Source organism: Bubalus bubalis, chromosome 12 (genome assembly GCF_019923935.1).
Source record: "Bubalus bubalis isolate 160015118507 breed Murrah chromosome 12, NDDB_SH_1, whole genome shotgun sequence".
Lineage (NCBI taxonomy): Eukaryota > Metazoa > Chordata > Mammalia > Artiodactyla > Bovidae > Bubalus > Bubalus bubalis.
Genome location: NC_059168.1, coordinates 62043916 through 62064937, shown reverse-complemented (window position 1 = coordinate 62064937; position 21022 = coordinate 62043916). Strand labels below are relative to the sequence as shown.

Below are 21022 nucleotides of genomic sequence, written 5' to 3'. Positions count from 1 at the left end.
ATTCTTCTGTGTCTTCTGTGTTTCTTTTACACAAGCTTTTTCCACTTCCTCTGTGCAGGTTTTTCCCCCTCTGATATTATCATCAACTCATATGCATAGAAAACGCCTGAAAACAAAACTGAGAAGTTCTTTTTAGCAATGTTTTTAGTTTGGCATATGTCAATAATACAGTCATAAGCATTATATCCATTTCTTTTGGTATGTTTAATCATTCTATGAATTTTTCTGTATCTAGCCTAGCATATGGCAAATACTTGCCATCTATAAAGTCACAGAGGGGCTAGGAAAACCAGTTAACTCTGCTTATTTGTTAACTTTAAACCTCTTTGAGTTATTAAAGAAGATTCCTCTTATCTTGCAAGATTTTGTATTTTCTCCTTTAAGTATCTTATAACTTGAAATACTTATAATGGAGACTCAGATTTTACAATTTTTTTAATTCAGTGAACTTATGTTTTTACCCTGTAATTGCTTCAGTGCATAGATAGACCTCAGATATATTTTGGGATCAGTTTCAGACCACTACAATAAAGCAAATCACAACTGGTTTCATTTCCTAATATATATATAAAAGTTATGTTTGCACTATGCTGTGGTCTCCTAAGTGTACAGGCTTCCCTGGTGGCTTATATGGTAAAGAATCCACCTGCATTATAGGAGACCTGGGTTCGATCCTTGGGTCGGGAAGATCCCCAGAAGAAGGGAATGGCAACCCACTCCAGTATTCTTGCCTGGAGAATCCCATGGATAGAGGAGCAGGTGGGCTACAGTCCATCGGTCACAAAGAGTTGGGTACGACTGAGTGACTGAGCACACTAAGTGTGCAGTAATAGCATCGTGAAAGTTACTCAGTTGTGTCCAACTCTTGCGACCTCATCAACTGTAGCCTACTACGCTCCCCTCTCCATGGAATTTCCCACCATTGAGCCACCAGGAAAGCCCTTAATTTTAAAGTACTTTTAATGCTAAATGCTAACCATTATCTGACAATGCAGGGTTGCCACAAATCTTCAATTTATAAAAAATTCAGTATCTGTGAAGCATAATAAAATGAGGTCTGCCTGAATTCGTCTACATTCCACTCACTCTAAGAAACCACTGTCACAGCAAAAGGTTATGCAAGTTATTAATCTCTGAATTTCAGGGGGAAAATATGTCACATATGTAATAAACAGATTACCGTTTTTTAACGAAAGAATAAAAACCTCTATTTTTCTTATTTGCAATTGATCAAACATATTTTATTCAAAATAGCAGCAATGATGTCCTTGATTATGTATTAACGTATATTTTTATATGTCTGTGTATAGGTGAAATGAATACTAGCAGTGACATGAGATGTTTTCTTTTGTAATTATAAAATAGTTGACTTACCCTTGAAGCAGTATAGTGGTATTTTTTTTTAACTTTTGTTTTATGTTGGAGTACATATACTCCAATACAGTGTGTTAGTGTTGGGTGCACAACAGGGTGATTCAGTTATACATTTATATGTATCTCTTCTTTCTCAGATTCTTTTTCCAATTACATTGTTATAGTATAATGAGCACAGCTCCCTCTTTTTTTTTTTTTTTTTTTTGAAAAAAAGGTTTATCTATTATCTATTATGGTTATCTATTTAGATTGATGTACCTGCTAATTTTTGCTATTAATCTTTTTTTTTCTTAGGCAATAAGCAATAAGGACCAGCATAGCATATCATACACCTTGTCTCGAGCACAGACAGTAGTGGTTGAATATACTCATGACAGCAACACTGATATGTTTCAGGTATTATATATAACATCTAAACTTTTTTTCTTAAAAAACAAAAGTTAAAAACCTGTTGTAATTGACTTTCGCTGTGGTCAGCTTAAAGGTTATCACACTTAATGCATTTCATTAAAATATATGTTGATTTCTAAACCCCATGTCTAGAAGTCCACATAGCATGGGTAAGAGATGGGCTCTGATATCAGAATTTCTGGTAAACATTACTTAGCCACTCTCTGCATCAGTTTCCTCTTATAAAGTGAGATAATAAAACTTCCTTCAGATGACTGTTGGGAAGCTTAAATATGTTAGTCCCTCTGAAGTACTCAGAACTGTGCCAGGTACCTGGTAAACACTTAGCTGCTAGTATTGGTAGCTGTAAGAATAATTATCCAAAAAAGAAACCAAGGGATATTTTATACACATTTATGATCTTTTTTGCTATTACTTCTCACTTTCCCTCTCTAGGCAACTAAAAGTACAGTTTCTAATTATTCATATCATATATGTGAAGTCAAACTTTCTTCTCAGCACATATTTGCTCAAAGCTAATGGTATAGTAAGTTTTTATTTCTCTCATTCTTTGTACCAATCCAGTACTGATGGTTTTATAAATCAGTGACAGAAAAGCCAAACCTTAAAGACATAAGCAAGATTCTTGATATTCATGACATCGTTTCTCTTAATATTGGGTTTTTGTAAAGCCTTGGGCTTTTTTGAAACAAACTTAAATGGGCTATAAAGTGCCTAATAATGTTGTTCTTATAATTATTGTCCCAATGACTTTACAGTTTTTCTTAACTTTATGAGATAAAATGAAGATAAAAAGGGCTGGAGATGTCTTTGCTGTAGTCAGTAACAAAATATTTCTTTAAAGTCACTTTACACTCAACCCTCTTAATGGAATGCTGAATTTTTTAGAATAGTGGAAATATTTTTAGTTCCAAAGGTTTAAGACAATATTTTTTAGATATCGTATTCTTAGAAATAAAGAAAGGAACATCCAAATGTTACATTTTTTTAATCAATAAATTTCCCCCTAAAACTATCCAGACTAAATAAATAAGTCTTTGTACTTAGTGGCAGGATAAAAACACTAGAGTTTTATCTGAAAGTGTGTTGATAAAAGGAATTCTTAAAGCTCAACTAGGCAAAGAACAACGTAAGAGTTGTCATCTTTGTAAAGGGTCAGTAGTTTTTCTCAAGATCAACTTTCTTTATTTTTTATGATGCTACTTATTCAGTGTTATTTATTTTTGGCTGTGCTGGGTGTTCATTGCTGCGAGCAAGCTTTCTCTAGTTGCAGTGAGTGTGGGCAGCTCTGTTACAGTGAGCAGGCTTCTCATTGTGGTGGCCTCTCTTTGACAGATCACAGGCTCTAGGCTCGGGGGCTTCAGTAGTTACAGTGCTTGGACTTAGTTGTCCCATGACACGTGGGATCCTCCCAGACCAAGGGTCAGACCTGTCCCCTGCATTGGTAGGCGGGTTCTTAACCACCGAACCACCAGGGAAGTCCTATGATACTACTTTATAACAAATACATTAATGAACTGATTTCTAAATGTTTAATACCCTGTGATAATTGTCACTTTTGACGTCTTTTCCACCAATTTCATTTTTTCAACTTTCATCTTTCAAAATGAAATTAATTAATTTACTAGCTAGTACATTTGAAGATGTTTTTACTTCACTGACACCTCATCCAGCAGAACTCTGTTCAAGGAAACTTGTCTTTAAACTATGGCCAAGAACTAGGAAGAAAACAGAAAAGACATTTAGACATATAAAATAAATGCCACAGAGTCCATGTACTGAAATTCCTTTTCTCTAACTCCCTAGAGACTCCCTTAGGCCATCACCAAGAACCTTTTGAAATACTGTTCTTTGAAGTTCAGTTATCTGATTTCTCAACCCATAGCAGAATTCAGAGTAGCTGGTTCAAGGAGGAGTACGCTGCAGAAACAAGTATACCCATCAGCAAGAAATGAGAGTTGACAGCCTGACAGAAAAGACAGGAGAAAATCTGTGAAGTAGACATAAGACCTCAAGCACGGCTGTGTAAGGTTTTAACATAGGGATCAGTGTTCTTCTACACCTTTATAGCACCCAAAGACGTCACTGCACTTCAGCTTAATATAAACAGTATTCATAGTGTAATGTCCTGGAGTCATCATAGAAGATTTACTTTTATGTTCATTATGTTCTGTTAAGGAAACTAGAGTAATATGTGGTAGACATATTTCTATCCCAAGGGGTTAAAATTAAAATCTGCACCCACTTAGAAATCTCAGCCATCCTAAACTCTTCATTCTCTGAGGGTTTCCTATATTCTGGGTAGCAAGTTCCTACTTAATTCTATGCTCTAAGTGATTACTACATCAGAGGAAATCTGAGAGATTGGTTTTCAAGGGTATAGATACCCCCAGAGTTAAGTGTAATAAGTTTGGGCTTTAGAAATTTCAGAGGCTTGATGATTTCACCTTACTTTTTGAGTCTTTGAGTGAATTTTCCGCTGTGTTCCTTTCAATAGTTTTATAGATATTTCTTTTTCTCTTAGATTGGCCGGTCGACTGAAAGTCCCATTGATTTTGTAGTAACTGACACAGTTCCTGGAAGTCAAAGTAATTCTGATACACAGTCAGTGCAGAGCACCATATCAAGATTTGCCTGTAGAATCATATGTGAACGGAATCCTCCCTTTACAGCACGGATTTATGCTGCAGGATTTGACTCATCAAAAAACATCTTTCTTGGGGTAAAAAGCTTTTTTCCTAAATGTTGCCTTTCACAACCACTTCAGTTTCCCAGTTTACAAATAAACAGAAGCTATTTTTCCTGCTAGGAGAAGGCTGCCAAATGGAAGACATCAGATGGACAGATGGATGGCCTGACCACTAATGGCGTTCTTGTTATGCATCCACGCAATGGGTTCACAGAAGACTCCAAACCTGGAATATGGAGAGAAATATCAGTGTGTGGAAATGTGTTCAGCCTGCGTGAAACCAGATCAGCTCAGCAGAGAGGGAAAATGGTGAGTACTAAGATGTAAACTTCTTACTTAATTACAGTAGACTTCATGGGGTGAGTTGGACTGAATGCATTACATATTCCCCAAAACTATTAAATCTTTTGCTGATACAAAGTACAAAGTGTGGCTATCAAGCTCTGAGTTCCAAATGCTATACGAGGAGGGTAGTATCCTAGTTTTTCAATGAAGACATTCTAAAAATGTATTTTTTTTATATTTTGTTAATATATTTTACAACCTAAGCTTTCCCAATTTAAACAACACTCTGTGTATTTTCTACTTGTATCTGTAAATCTTTGACCAAGATATTTACCAAATTGGAAATACTAAGCTAACTGATTAGTCAGATGGTTTAATCATAAATTTTATTTACTATAACTCTGAAAAGATATGTTACTGTTCAATATTTTATCCTTGATTTTGAAACCTGTATTTTTCATGACTGCCATTCAAGTTTCTTCAATAAACAACCAGAGGAAATCTCGATTCTTGAGTAAGGAGCTTGTAAAACCAAAACTCTGAAGTAAAAATCCAAAACTCCCTGGTGAATGTGTGTTTTTTGATTCTTGTTTCCTCTAGGTGGAAATTGAAACCAATCAGTTACAAGATGGCTCATTAATTGATCTCTGTGGCGCAACATTGCTGTGGCGTACTGCAGAAGGCCTTTCCCACACTCCTACCGTGAAGCATTTAGAAGCTTTAAGACAGGAAATCAATGCAGCTCGACCTCAGTGCCCTGTCGGGTTCAACACACTAGCATTTCCCAGCATGAAGAGAAAAGACGTCGTTGATGAGAAACAACCGTGGGTGTACCTACACTGCGGCCACGTGCATGGCTATCATAACTGGGGGAATAAGGAAGAACGTGACGGAAAAGATCGGGAGTGTCCCATGTGTAGGTCTGTTGGTCCCTATGTCCCTCTGTGGCTTGGATGTGAAGCTGGATTTTATGTGGACGCCGGCCCTCCAACCCATGCATTCAGCCCATGTGGGCATGTGTGTTCAGAAAAGACAACTGCCTATTGGTCCCAGATCCCGCTTCCTCACGGTACTCACACTTTTCATGCCGCCTGTCCCTTCTGTGCACATCAGTTGGCTGGTGAACAAGGCTACATCAGACTTATTTTCCAAGGACCTCTAGACTAACAGACAGTTGTCCTCCAGGACTACATTACACATTTATAAGCTAAGTGATCTGGGCTTTCCAACCTGTTGTCCACGTCACAGTTTTTCTGCTCTGGTCGTTTGCATTAAGATGAAGAATTTTTTTAAACATTTGTAATAAATAGTAGCAATTTCTGAGCAAAAATCTGGGAAACTCAAGCAAAGGAATTTTCGAAAGTACCAGACTTCTGATTTCTGAGTTTTGAAAATATATTTTGAGGAGAAAAAGACATAGTCTAATTTGATGCCTTCCTTTTAGTGTTTTTGAATCACCCATCCTCAGTGTTGAAAAATTGTTTTGTATAACTGAGGGTACTGTTGGTTCAAACTATGTTAGTTTACAGTTTGTTGCAAAATTGTAAAATACAGCAACATGTATATTAACTTTTTTCTATTTATCTTTATTATAGAAAATATCTTAGAATGTTCCTGATAGAGTAGCATGGTAACGATGGTCTCACTCTCCTGGTGGGAATGGTAGTTTAGCAAGCGTAGCTCAAGGATTTGCAGAGTTAGGAAGAAGGACAGGAGAGACTCTCTCCCCACCCCATCTAAATATGAAATTTGGTAAATTAGAATACTTTGTAAAAACAAATTCATATTAATTACCATTACGTAAGAGGTGTTTGTTTTTAACCACATTAAAGATAATTGGGAAAGAATTTTTTCCTTAATGTTTCTTCCGAGTATAGTACTATAACAAAAACTTAATGCTAAGAAACATTTTATATGCTCCTTTGAAAATGCAATTTAATCTAGATAATCTATTTTTCTCCCACAATAACCAATCTGTTTTTAGTATCAGCAACATTTGGCAAGTTTATTTTTTAGATATAAACTGTGGTTCATCTGTTCACTGTTTCTAGAAAAAAAATCATTCCCATGAGAAAAAGCATAAATTAACAAGAAAGGAGAGTGACTTGATTTGCCTTTAGAAAAAGAATGCTGAATTAACTATCCTGTATTTGGACTTATTCAGGTGTTAAGAAATGTAGAAAGATTTGAAGGGTTGAATGACAACAGTGCTCCTTTGTTTTTCTTTTTTTAAATTTTAACAGACCAGCCTTAACTGTGGGTTTGAATCCTAAAAGGACATTTGCCACAGTGTGACTCAAGGAAGTATTTGGTTGGCAGGTGAGCACCAGTGACAGCCAAATGGAGGGACATACTTGCATGGTCAGTTTATTCTCTAATTCCAGGAAGTTCTTTGCTTCAGAATGAAGAAAACATTTTCTCTCCCTTTCCCCCACCCACCCGTTGTTTTTTTTTTAATACCCACAAGGAAAGTATAGACAGCTGCACTACAGCAAACCCTTTGTGACACTTGTCAAAATCAGTACACTTTTAGGTTAGACAGAATCATTTTTTTAATCTTTTGATTTGCTTTCCTTTAGTTCAAAAAGTTGTATTATATTTAATTGACTATAGCAAGATTTTGTATGTGGTAGCATAGCTTTAATTTATCCTGTTATGATACTGTTCTGAATTTTCTTTTGGTTTTTAAAAAACAAAACCTGTTGCTTAGAAGCCATGAACTATTTTACTTTACTTCAACTTGTCAAAATTTCCTTGTTTTAAAAAAATGATCATTTGGGTTCACTCAGGAAATGCATGTCAGGAAACTTGTATTATAAGTTGACTAGTTGTGATGTACCAGTAACTGCTGTTACTCCTTTTTCAAAGAAATACAATTGATTTTGAAGTTTTCTAGATTGTCACATGCTTTGTGACTAATGCAAGGAAATCAAGTCCTGTGTTGTATTTGTTCTAGTCATTTCTATTCAGGCTATATATTGTAGCTAATTTTTATTTGCAATTAATTTATTCAAACTAAGTAAATACTTTTCAAAATAGATACTTGAATTTGTTTCTGTGAGTTCATTTTTCCATAACTTAGACTGGGAAACCAGAAATGAAAACTTGTGGACAAAACCAATGCACACTCCAAAAATATTCACTTGAAATAGGTGAGGAGTTTGCATGTCATGTAACTCTTTATTCTCTGGTTCTCTTAGGAAAGTATCTCTTCCCTGATAATAGAGGAGCTTCTTTAGTGGTTGAGTAATTGTGGCCTTTTTCTAAGTTAAACCCTGCTAGAGAGATAGTTCTTAGTAAGTTGCATAACTAGACTGTTTAAGCAGTTCCTCAGTAATCATAAAAGGTTCATGTTCTTCCTGAGGTGTCTGAACTTCCTCCTATCAATTGGGAAAAATCTGGTTCATTTTCTATCAAATTAAACTTATGAAAACTTAGATAATTTAAGTCATTAGTCATATGTTTTTCTGTTCAAGCATCTTAATTATTCAAGCAGTTTAATTATTAGACATTTTGCCAGTGACTAATGGAATACTTTTACTTACTCAGTTGTATTAAGGGAATGTCAGTATTCTGACCAAAAAGAAAAAAGTTGTGTTTAGGTGTCCTAAATGCATTCTCAAGAAAGATAGTCTGAATGGCTCAGTTCTTTTATCAGAGTGATCTTAATATCTAAATCTGTGTTTGATTAAGATTAAATCTTGACTATGTCTGACTCTTTGCAATGCTGTGGCCCGTAGCCCACCAGGCGCCCTCTGTTCATGGGATTTCTGGGCAAGATTACTGGAGTGGGTTGCCATTCCCTTCTCCAAGGGATCATCCCAACCCAGGAATTGAATCTGAGTCTCCTACATTACAGGCAGGTAGATTCTTTACCTTTTGGGCCACCAGGGAAGCCCTCCTTAATCCATACAGGGAATTAAATTTCCCCTTTATCTAAAATGTTGGGGTCATGAAGCAAGATAGGGTAAATATCTAGAAAGAGGAGTTCTCTACCAGGTTATCTTCTTCAAGCTGTGATTGCTTACTTTCATCATATAAAAATCTTCTAGTACTTGTGAGGCAGGATAGAAATAAATACTCATGTAAACATAGAATCACATCTAACATGAGTACTCCCACTCCACTCTTCCTTCAGAAGAGTGCCCCAGAAACCATGCGTGATGCATGACCTTCTGACACAGACTGAGGGCACCCGTGGAAGTCCATCCATAATTAAACTTTATAAATGTAATTTATCTTTAAACTTTATAAAATAAATGTAACATGTTGGCCCCTCATCCCAAATGATCATCTTAAGTTAACTGAAGGATCTGTGATCCATTCTTTGGTTTTTATGTTCTAAGCATTAACCCTGTAGCAAATCGGATCCCTAAAACACTACATAACCCAACTGTATTATTCTATCTCCCACTCCCACTTTCAGAATTACTCCTGTACAAGCATACTCGACGATCATGCCCTCAGAATTTTACTCCCACATTCTTAGAACAGGTATTTGAATATCCACTGTGCACCAAGCCCTGTTCTAACACTGGGTGATATAGCAGGGAAAGACAAAAACCAAAACCCTGCCTTCGTGCGGTTTGTGTTTTAGTGAGAAAGATGGAAAAGAACAAGATAATGTAAAATTACAGTATGATAGATTGCAGTGCTGAAGGGACAAATAATGCAGAAAAGGGAGATACAGATGTCATGTGTGATTTGTGTGAGTGTGTGGAGTGTTTACAGTATTAAATAGGAGGGCAAGAACTCCACTGGAAAGTTAATATTTGAGTTAAGATCTGAAGTGGCTACTTAGGAGAAGAGCGTTTAGGCAGAAGGAACACCGAGTGCAAGGGTCCTGACGCAGGAGCTTGCTTGAAGTTATTCTGTAACAGGCAAGAGGCCAGTGTGACCATGTGGGTAAGAACGGGGAGAAGAGGAACAGGTTAGATCCAGGAGGTAAAGCAACGGTGGAGTGGGGCCTGGGGATGAACTAGATCTCGGAGTGCCTCCTGAGACTTCTGGCTTTTATTCTGAATGAGATGGGGGCCCATGGGAGGATTTTGAGCAGGGGAATAACATGCTCACACTTAGATTTTAATAGGATTCAAGAAGACTGAAGTGGAGCAGGGAAACCAGTTAGGATTACTGTTGCAGTAATCCTGGGGGGAAATGATGGTGACTTAGGTCAAAGTGGATGCAATGGAGCTGGTTTGAAAAGTAAGCAGAATCTGGGTATATTTTGAAGACAGAGCTTTCAATATTTGCTGGCAGGTCAGATAAGGGGTATGAAAGAATGGATAGGAGTCAAGGACAACTTGGTTTAATTAGCATGAGTAACTACTAGAAGGATTAAATTGTCGGTTAGTGAAGTAGAGAACAGTTTGTGTGGGAGGGGGTACTGGTTGTGGAACTCAGTCTGGGACATTCAATGGAGGCTTCTCTTAAGATATTTACTGAAACCATCTCTGCTTTTGTCTTTCGAACTACTGTCAAGAGTCCCTAATTATCATGACCAGTGATCCCCATGTATCCCATGCTAGCTTAGAAACAACAAAGTATTCCTCCTGGTTAAGGGCCAGCTTCCTTTCATTAAAACAGAGAGTAGGGGTACCTCTGTCTTTGCTTTGGCTGCCCTCTGAGGAAACGCAGTTCTGTTTTCAACCACAGTAGCTTCCTTTAGCCAGCATGTTCTGATACAGTTTTTCTCCCTTATTCATATATACCTTTGTCCTTAGCTCTAGCCTTTTTTTTTAAAAAAGGTTCTCAGTTTTATTGAAGCTTAATGTTTTGCTACTTCAAATCCTTCCGGGCACCGGTAGAGCACAGTGGTGTTTTGTTTTTTAATTTGAATATTTAAATATTAACAGAAAACAAAGTATTCTTGAACCTATTTTATAAGTCCAGATTTTAATATCCAGCTTCCCTTAAGGAAATATGTCTGTATTTGATAATATTATCAGAAAGTGCAGTAAAGAAGATAAAAAGAGTTTTTTTAGTAATCATTGTAAAATATTATGTCCAAACATCCTGTTAGATGCTATGTTGGAAACACTGGTTTGTTTAGAGTGATGTTAGATTGTTAGCCCAGCTATGTATGTTAAACCTCACAGCTAACATATGAGCATTTGCTGTGTGCCTAGCACTGTTCTAAATGCATCATTCTAAGTATCTTATTGATGTTTGTTAAAACTCAAAACAACCTTAGGAAATAGGAACTATCGTCTTTTTTTTTTTTTTTTTTTTTGTGGAGTATATTTGATTTACAATGATGTATTTCTGCTGTACAACAAGATGAATCAGTTTTTTATATATACACACACACACACACACACACACACACACACACAGATCCACTCATACATATCCACTTTTTCCCCATATAAGTCATTACAGAATATTGAGTAGAGCTCCCTGTTCTATACAGTAGGGACTTATTAGTTAGCTGTTTTATACATAATACTGTGTATGTGTCAGTCCCAGTCTCCCAATTTATCTCTCTCCCCCCTTACCCCTGTAACCATAAGTTCGTTTTCCACATCTGTATATCTCCATTTTTACAGTAGAACCAGGCATAACAGTGTCTTGTAATTTGCCCAAGAGTCACATGTCTCATAATTAGAGGAGTCAAAATTTGGAACTTAGAAGTCTTGCTCAGTACTTATGTATACAGCCACCACATTTTGCTGACCGCTTCCCCCTTTTAATCAACTTTAAGCAATTTTTCAAAAATGATTTAAGATGGCTTATAAAAATAAAGGATATTAAACGTCAATAATAAAAATTTTTAGAACAAAAGCAAAAGAATTTGATATTAGTAACAGAATAAGAGAACCAGCAGTGTAATGAGTACATGAATAGTTTTAATGAAGGCCTGTAAACTTGCTAAAGGTGAGTCACAAATTAGTGCAAAGATGTTCAGTAGGTTATTCAATAAGGGGTATTACGATCCATGCAGCTGCCTGGAAGGTAACGATATATCCACTGTTGCAAAAACTTGTCATCATTTCTGGTTCTGCAACCAGAGAAATTCACATTCAGGAAGTAGTGCCATTCCTTCATATAAGTAGATTCATCAGTATTTGTCTTTCTGTGACTTGCATACTTCATTTAGTATAATGTCCTGAAGGTTCATCCATGTTGTAGCACATTGCAGGATTTCCTTCTTTTTTTAAGGCTGAATAGTATTCCAGTGTGTATGCATGTGTGTGTGTGTATCCATTTATCTTGGATATACAGGTGTTCCAGTTACTTGTGAATAGTGCTGTAGTGAACAAGGAAGTGCCAATATCTCTTCAAGATTCTGATTTCAGTTCCTTTTGATAAATACTCAGAATTGGGATTACTGGATCACACGATAGTTTTGCTTTCCATAATGGTTGCACCATTGTACATTCCCACCTCGAGTGGGCAAGGGTTCTAGCTTCTCCACCTCCTTGTTAATACTTTGTCATCTTTCATTTTTTATAATAGCAGCCTGACAGGTGTGAAATGATATATCATTGTGGTTTTGATTTGCATTTCCCTGATGATTAGTGAGAGTGAACATTTTTTCCTATACTTGCTGGCCATCTGTATGTCGTCTTTAGAGAAATATCTGTTAAAGTGCTTAGCCCATTTTTTGATCAGGTTGTTTATTTTACTACTGAGTTATAAGAGTTTCTTATCTACACATGGTTTGCAAATATTTTCTCTTCTACCATAGGTTGCTTTTCCATTCTGTTGTTTGCTTTGATGTGTAGCAGCTTCTTAGTTTGGTGTGTCCCACTTGTGTACTTTTGTTTTTGTTGCCTGTGGTTTTGGTGTCATATCTGCTGCTTCTCCACTTTAATGATGGAACACATTGAAAGAATTCTTTGCCAGGTTGATAAAGAACTGTCAGATGCCTGGCATATGTAGATGGTCAAAAACTATTTCTTACATAATTACAGAAAACTGGTAGAACTCTAAACTGTTAAACTGTCCAAACAGTCTGAGTAGGAGCATTTACAGAAACAGTCAAAAGAATAAATGTTACAGAAGCTGTTGATTTAATCAGAAAATGTGTGTTCTTTGGCTGAAAAGACAAAAATGGAAAAGGTGGAGATACTGGAAAAAGTGACAGTTGCTAGGATGTTGACAAGGCAGCAAGGAGAAAACCCATGGATGGTGTCAAAAGAGAACAAAAAGAATTATCCTGGAGAAAGAGAAGTACCAATTATAGCCCCAAAGTATGCCATCCATAAATTCAAGATTTTGTGCCTTTTATTGGTTAGTGAAGGCACATAAAACAGCTAAGATTGGGAAAATTAAGACCTGCCAACCTTTGAATTTCCTAAAGTTGTGCTATATCATATTGCTGTATAACTATTATTAAAAATATAGAATATAAACTAGAAGGGATCTTGGCAATTAAGTTACATGTGAGAAATCATGGCCTTGTTAATAGCTACTGGTTGATAAAATCTGGTACTAGAACTTCAATGCCCTGTGTCCCCTAATACTCTTGATTATCATGAACTCGATTCACTAAGATTCAGTTAAATCCCCATGTTTTGTTTGTTGATGTAGAGATAAGTACATTGCACTTAAATTGTTTTTATTTTTGAATTTAAAGTGTCAGCAGAGTTAAAATGTCAACTCTCGTCATGTAAACAGTGGTTCCCAAAAGTAGAGGGTAGTCAGTTTCTAAATTCTTTTCATTAAAAGGCTACCTAGTTGTTTATATCTGTGTCTCTTTTGCTATCTCGCATATAGGGTCATTGTTACCATCTTTCTAAATTCCATATATATGTGTTAATATACTGAATTGGTGTTTTTCTTTCTGACTTACTTCACTCTGTATAATAGGCTCCAGTTTCATCCACCTCATTAGAACTGATTCAAATGCATTCTTTTTAATAGCTGAGTAATATTCCATTGTGTATATGTACCACAGCTTTCTTATCTATTCGTCTACCAATGGACATCTAGGTTGCTTCCATGTCCTCAGTTCAGTTCAGTCGCTCAGTTGTGTCCCACTCTTTGCAACCCCATGAATCGCAGCACACCAGGCATTCCTATCCATCACCAACTCCCAGAGTTCACTCAGACTCACGTCCATCGAGTCAGTGATGCCATCCAGCCATCTCATCCTCTGTCATCCCCTTCTCCTCTTGCCCCCAATCCCTCCCAGCATCAGAGTCTTTTCCAATGAGTCAACTCTTTGCATGAGGTGGCCAAAGTACTGGAGTTTCAGCTTTAGCATCATTCCTTCAAAGAAAACCCAGGGCTGATGGCTGATTCATGTCAATGTATGGCAAAAACCATTACAATATTGTAAAGTAATTAGCCTCCAATTAAAATAAATAAGTAAATTGGAAAAAAAAAAAAAGGCTACCTAGTTTGGAAATGACAGAAAAGAAAAGAAAATCAAAGCAATTGTTCAGTAGTTTCACTTACAGCCCTTTGGTCTCTACATGAATCATTCGACCAACAAGAGTGCTCACTCAGTGATAAGGCACTTACTTTACTTTTCTGTTTGTTCTGAGGTTAGCATAGTTGTTTTGAATACTGCATCTCTGCAGGAATGCAACACATTCAGATATCCTTCATTTTCAGTAGGCTCCTTGGTCAACTGACCTTTGGAAAATAAGTTATTTGAAGTAGTGATTGTGATGTCACTTCATTGTCAATTCAGAATTTCTCTTAGTCCACAGTGTAACTGAATAACAATATCAACCTAAACCCCAAATCCCAAGTGTTCATAAAGTTGTCTGAATCTTGTTTCATGAGGGCAGATCTTCAGGTGGAGAGAAAGGAGTTAAAGTGGGCTAGATGTAAGAGAAGACATTTCCACAGAAAGGCCATCAGAGACCTATTTAGCTGGTAGGAACTCCTAAGGCAGGGATGGGCTCTGAGTCATGGGAGGAATTGTCTGCTGTAGATCTTGGTAACATGTTAGTTTCCCAAAGCAATTCCTTCCAAAGTTGAATTCATATTAGGATTTGGAATGGGAAGTTAGAGAACTTGTGGCCCCCACCAGGGAACCATAGTAATTATCTGAATGTCCAGGTATGGAAATTATAGGCAAGAATCAACATCCAAAGACAGGCAGTTGCTTGTATTCCCCCCACCTTGCAATCAGTTTCTCTCTCTCTCCCTCTCTCCTCCCCACTGTGTGTGCATGCTAAGTCGCTTCAGTCATGTCCGATTCTTTGTGACCCTATGGGCTGTAGCCAGCCAGGCTCCTCTGTCCATGGGGATTCTCCAGGCAAGAATACTGGGGGCTCACATTCCAAACACATGCTCCCAATTTTGGTATAAATATAGGTTCTCATGATGACTTTTCTAAAGAAACAATGTTCACTTGAGTGTGTTAATTCTAACAAGTTTGTTAGTGTAATTTCTATATTATTCACACTGAATGAATGCAGATGTTAATTATATTTTTGATTGATTTTATTCAAAGAACTGAACTGTGGCAAGAAGCCCTGAGTCAGGTGTACTATGCAATGTTGGTATTCAGTTGTAGAGATAATGTAATGAAACTGTGAAGTGATACTTGCGGCGTGATGAAATGAAAGTCAAAGATACTACTCTTGGGATGTGGCCTTTCGCAGAGAAGCGCTAAAAGGCCGTTTACTGCTTTCCTCCATGTTACAGGATTTTTTTTAAGTTTGAAAGTTAACAATTAAGAGTTTGTTTGAAGGTGCTTTTATGGTTTCGTCATTGCTACTGACTTCAAATATGGCCATATTTATTTACCAAAGTGTTTTAATTCCTCTTTAAGTACAAAAGAGCCATTGAAAATGTTTTCTGGGTGGAATTTCACAAAAACAGGGATTCTTCAGACAAGGCATGAGTCCAAGCCTTAATCCAGTCTGGCCTCAGATACTAGTCCTTAGATGTTCCTTGATCAGAGTCGGTAACAATGAGCAGTTATTCATTGTAAATAAAATAGAGCCTAAGAGTGAGGGGATTGAGAAAATATCAAGATATACAGTTCCCCTTTGGAGAGGATCTAGTTATACTAAAACGAGCATTTCCTGTAATTTTGTAACATTTATGTTTAACTCCTTGACTCTGTCTGCCATGAATCTTATTACCTGATATCCTGTGGAAACAGGAAAATCCAACCCTTGGCATCAGTTAATACTCATTCTACCTTAGTTCCTTAGGACTTTGGTGCTAGTCCTATGTGGGGAAATAGACTTGTAAGAGCAGATGGTCCCAGACTAATAAATTATGGTGTCTTCAATTAGGGAGCTCAGTAGCTTCTTTGATATATAACAAAGGCAAAGAACCTTAAATGAATTATTAAGCTATCTTCAGTCTAAGGACCTTTTTAATCATTCCATGGCTAATGGAAATGATACTCCAAATTATTCATAGCTGAAACACCTCTGAAAGTTTGGGGGACAGTATAGTTTGGAGAACAGTTCAGAGGAATGACCCAACACGTCAGATTCCCTAACAACAATTTCCAAAGAACTGTCTCTATGGGCCTGTGTTGGAATTTAATTATATGTTGACCTGTGTCACTAGTTTAAACATCTTTTTGATCTGCAAACATGTTTGGTTGTAATGGGAATTCAAACAGAAAATCTATCTTAACCTTCTGACGCATTCCTTCATTATGAATTACACCTGCTTACCAAGGAAATAGACTACCAAATGGGAGAAACGTGACTGAAAGAATTGACAGAACATGTGGGTTTGGGTGGACTCCAGGAGTTGGTAATGGACAGGGAGGCCTGGTGTGCTGCGGTTCATGGGGTCACAGCAACTAGCAACCGAACTGAACTGAAGTTTAAATTTTCAGCCTGAGAATGTTACATTAATATAACTTTTGTCATTTTCATTTGCTCGTTATGGCTGACATTTTGAGCTGCCAGTTAGCCTTCTGGGTTCCCAAATACCCTTGGTCTGATTTCTAAGTACACTTGTAACCACAGGACCCAGCATTTACTAGAGGTGTTCACAACAGCAAGAAGCTATGTCCTTGAGTGAGGACATGTCCAGAAAATCCGTTTTATGACTTTTTGTTGTTTCTCTTTTATGTGGAAAGGTCTTTACTTGGAGAACTTTATAAAAGTAAACAATATGGAATCTTAGACAGTGACAACTTCATCTTCCTGATTGGCAAGAATACACAGACTTTAAGGCCCTCTTTCATTTGTTTCTGTTTGCATGGTTCCTTTCCAGCCAGCACAGCATTTCTGAAATGCCAGCATTTGCTTTGTGCTTTCTGGTGTTGAATCTAAGCAAACTAAGCTTATATGGGTACCAACAAGGTAATGCCTTGCTTTTGTGAAATTCCAGAAGACTAGTTCTCTAAGTGAAATCAGAGATTGTGGAGTTGGTCCTTTCTGGACCAATTATTTTTTCATGGAGAAAAACCCATTCTGTGACCAGCAAACAGGTACCAGGACCTAATATATACTGGAATGAATGGATAAGAAAGAGTAAGTAGTGTAATGCATCATGATCTGTATGATTAGAAAAATAGCTCAGAGCAAAATTCTTTTCGATGTCTTCAAAGAGTGATGTGGTTTGGACCTGTAAGGCTGAGACAAGCTATTTATCTGCTTTCATGCTGTTTCCTTAAAGCTAGAGGGCCTTTAAATACTTGCAGCAGACAAAGTTTTGATCCTTCATAAAACTTGAAGATGGGAAGAGTAAGGATGTCTTGCATAGAATCAGCCTTCAGTGAAATGTTCATTGAATATTTGAGCAAAACTGGATCCTTCATGAAGGATGAAGGGTCATTTTTAGTTTTTTGGCAACCTTGGGATCATAAGACAGGAGAGAGGAACTTCACTCTTGAGTGGAGTAGGAGAGTAATGAGAGTCTTTGCTGCTGCTTGTGATGTACCTTTCTCTCTCTCCTTGTTCTGTGAGAGTCCTGGGGAAACCTCAGAGAAGAAGACTGTTGACAGCTTACATTGGAAAGCAAGAGCTGATTTTAATTTGGTCTTTTTCTCTGCATGAACATCAGAATTTACAGTGCTCTGTTAAACTCAGTGATTTAAAAAAAAACAAAACATTAAGATGTCTGGAGAGAGGGATTCTTTCATTTCACTCACCATGAGAGCTGTTGTTCCACTGAATGCCTTCTAATTGCCTGACTAGTCAGACATGTTTATCCACTAGGAAGAAAAGCGTGTCTTGAATACCAGATCCCTACTTTGGGTTCCTTTAGTCAACAGAAATATATTGAGCATCTAGTATTTGAGAGGCACTGAAGATATAATGATGAATCAAATTGACATGGTCCCTACCCTCATAATGATAAAAATCTAGTAGAAGGGAGCAAGGAAGCAGGGATTCACTAGTGGCTCAGCTGGAAAAGAATCCACCTGCAGTGAGACACCAGTTCAATTCCTGGGTTGGGAAGATTCCCTGGAGAAGTGATAGGCTACCCACTCCAGTATCTTTGGGCTTCCTTTGTGGCTCAGCTGGTAAAAGAATCCATCTGCAGTGCGGGAGACCTGGGTTCAATCCCTGTGTTGGGAAGATCCCCTGGAGAAAGGAAAGGCTATCCACTCCAGTATTCTGGCCCGGAAAATTCCATGGACTGTACAGAGGTCACTGTACAGGGTCACAAAGAGTGGGACACAACTGAGCAACTTTGACTTTCACTTTTCAAGTTAGCAATTACACTGTGTAAGTACTATGACAGAAATAATGCTCTTTTAAGAGCACATAGGAGGAGCACCTAACCGAACCTGGGAGGTCAGAGAAGACTGACCTGAAGGAAGAGGGAGGCAGCCAAGGATAGGGAGGGGTAGAAGGTGGGGGCAGTGGGAAGAGGAATCCCAGCAAGGGACCAGCTTGTGCAGAGGCTGAGCACCAATAGAGAGCAGTGCATATTTGAGGAACTGAAATTCAATTGGCTGAGTGGTGAGTGGGCTTCCCAGGTGACTCAGTGATTAAAGAACCAACCTGTCAATGTGAGGGAGACGGGTTTGGTCCCAGGGTTGGGAAGATCCCCTGGAGAAGGAAATGGCAACCCACTCCAGTATTCTTGCCTGGGAAATTCCATGGGCAGAGGAGCTTGGTGAGCTGCAGCAGATGGGGTGGCAAAGAGTCGGACACGACTTAGCAACTAGACAAAGTGGAGAGTTTAAAAAAAAAAGCAAGGGAGGAGGAAAAGATAAGGCAGGAGACACATCAGACAGGGCTTTTGTAAGGAAAGCCAAGGTGTTCTTGAGCCTTATCCTGATAACCATAGGGAGACAAGGAATGACAAGATCAGATCTGCACTTTTGAAACATCACTCTCTCTGACTACTATGGAGAACAGGTATGCAAGCCTGGATGCAGAGAGTCAAAAAGTTGCAGGACAGCCCAAGTGAGAGGTGATGGGGAACTGCAGAGGAAGTAGTGGTGGGAATGGAGAGAGATGGATGGATTCTAAATATTTAATGCACTTAAAAGTAAACTGGAGGAATTCCGTGGTGGTTCAGTGGTCCACTGCACTTCCATCGCCAGGGTCTGGCTTCAATCCCTGCTCTGGGAACTAAGAACTCATGAACTGCAGACCATGACCTTCCCCTCCCAATCCCACCCTCCACCAAACGTAAACTTGGTAGGACTTCGTGAATCACCAGATTACACAGGAGCCATGACTCTGGCTCAGGCAACTAGATAGATGGCAGTTGATTCCCTGTATGGGATAAGAGAGCAGGTTTATAGGGAAGAGCAGGAAGATGAATGTGATTTGAGATCACTGTTAACTATCCATGATGCTGTTCTGTTGGCACTTGAATGTATGAGTGTGAAACCCAAAGTAAAATCCGCCTTGAAGATATGAATTTAGAAATCATCAGCCTTAGGTCTTATAAGTGACAGAGACATCCCAAGAAGCTGTGAACCATTCAGGTGGAACAGTGAGATTAAGAGGTAGAGTGAGAGAAGAGAAACCCGTAGCAAAAAGAGATATCAGAGGAAAAATATAGAAAACCAGAAGAGACCAATGATGTGGAAGTCAAGAGAATGTGGTTAAAAAGGGCTGGTTTACAGTGTCATGTTGTTGTTCAGTTACTAAGTTGTGTCTGACTCTTTGCGACCCCATGGCCTGTAGCCTGCCAGGCTCCCCTGTCCATGGGATTTCCCAGGCAAGAGTACTGAAGTCGGGTGTCATGCCTTCCTCCAGAGGACCTTCCCGACCCAGGAATTGAACCCACATCTCCTGCATTGGCAGGTGAATTCTTAACCACTGAGCCACCAGGAAAGCCATTACTGAGGAGCAAGTAAGTCAAGGGCTGAGAACTATTTATTGGATTTAGCTACAAGGAAGGTGTTTGTGACTTTGACAACTGCATTTTCATAGAGTGAGAGGAACAGAAGCCATTCTCCAGAAGTTTGAGGAAATCTTGAGGGTGAAGAAGTAGAGACCTGGAAAAATCAAATAGCTTGGTTATGGAGGGGAGGAGATGGAAAAGGAGAAGCAAGTGGGGGAAGGGAGGAAATAGGAAATGGGAGAAGTGCAAATGGGAGAGGAGGAGAGGGGAGAAAACGACAGAGACACAGGGTGAAGGAAAGATTTTTGTGTTTGCATATTAGAGCTACTTAAGGATGTTTGAAGGCTGAAAGGAAGGAGCCAGTGGAGGATGGAAGGTAATGGATAGAGTGTAGGATGTAGGAAATTGAATCCATAGCAAATGGAAAGAATTAGCCTGAGACAAGCTAATTTCACTGTAACTGAAGGAAAGAGAAGAAAAAAATGGTGTGGATATAAACAATGTTCAGTTCAGTTCAGTTGCTCAGTCGTGTCTAACTCTTTGCGACCCCATGGACTGCAACACTCCAGGCTTCCCTGTTCATCACCAACTCCCGGAGCTTGCCCAAACTGGTGTCCATCGAGTCGGTGATGCCATCCAGCCATCTCATCCTCTGTCGTCCCCTTCTCCTCCTGCCCTCAATCTTTCCCAGTATCAGGGTCTGTTCCAATGAGTCAGTTCTTCACATCAGGTGGCCAAAGTATTGGAGCTTCAGCATCAGTCCTTGCAATGATAAATAATATTGGAGGTAGGCAATTGACAGGAGAAGTTCTATCTAATGATTTCTTACATCTTCCTTCTGAAATGAGAGAGGGAAATGTGAGAAGGAAGAATGAAAATTGGAGGAGCATGAAGGAGGTTTGAAGTGGCTACTGGAGAGAATAGAGACACTGCTGGGCAGCACTGAGGACCAGGTAAGGGTATAGAATGTACTAGAGATTAGCAACAATCTGCTTAGTCATGTGACTTGACCATCAGCATTCGAACCCCCAAAATTGCTGTGGGGAGAAAGTTAGATGGATCTGATAGTGTTAT

General features: G+C 38.5%; 1 protein-coding gene across 1 annotated transcript in view; it reads left to right on the top strand.

Moving 5' to 3' along the window:
- The window catches only part of PELI1 (pellino E3 ubiquitin protein ligase 1), a 55966-nt gene extending 48167 nt beyond the window's left edge, over window positions 1–7799 (top strand). The window contains exons 4-7 of the mRNA XM_006064787.4: window positions 1669–1770; window positions 4310–4507; window positions 4595–4783; window positions 5360–7799. Coding sequence (XP_006064849.1) covers window positions 1669–1770; window positions 4310–4507; window positions 4595–4783; window positions 5360–5926 — 1056 coding nt within the window. The 3' untranslated portion in view covers window positions 5927–7799. The remainder of the gene's footprint in view (window positions 1–1668; window positions 1771–4309; window positions 4508–4594; window positions 4784–5359) is intronic.
- Window positions 7800–21022: the final 13223 nt, after the last annotated feature.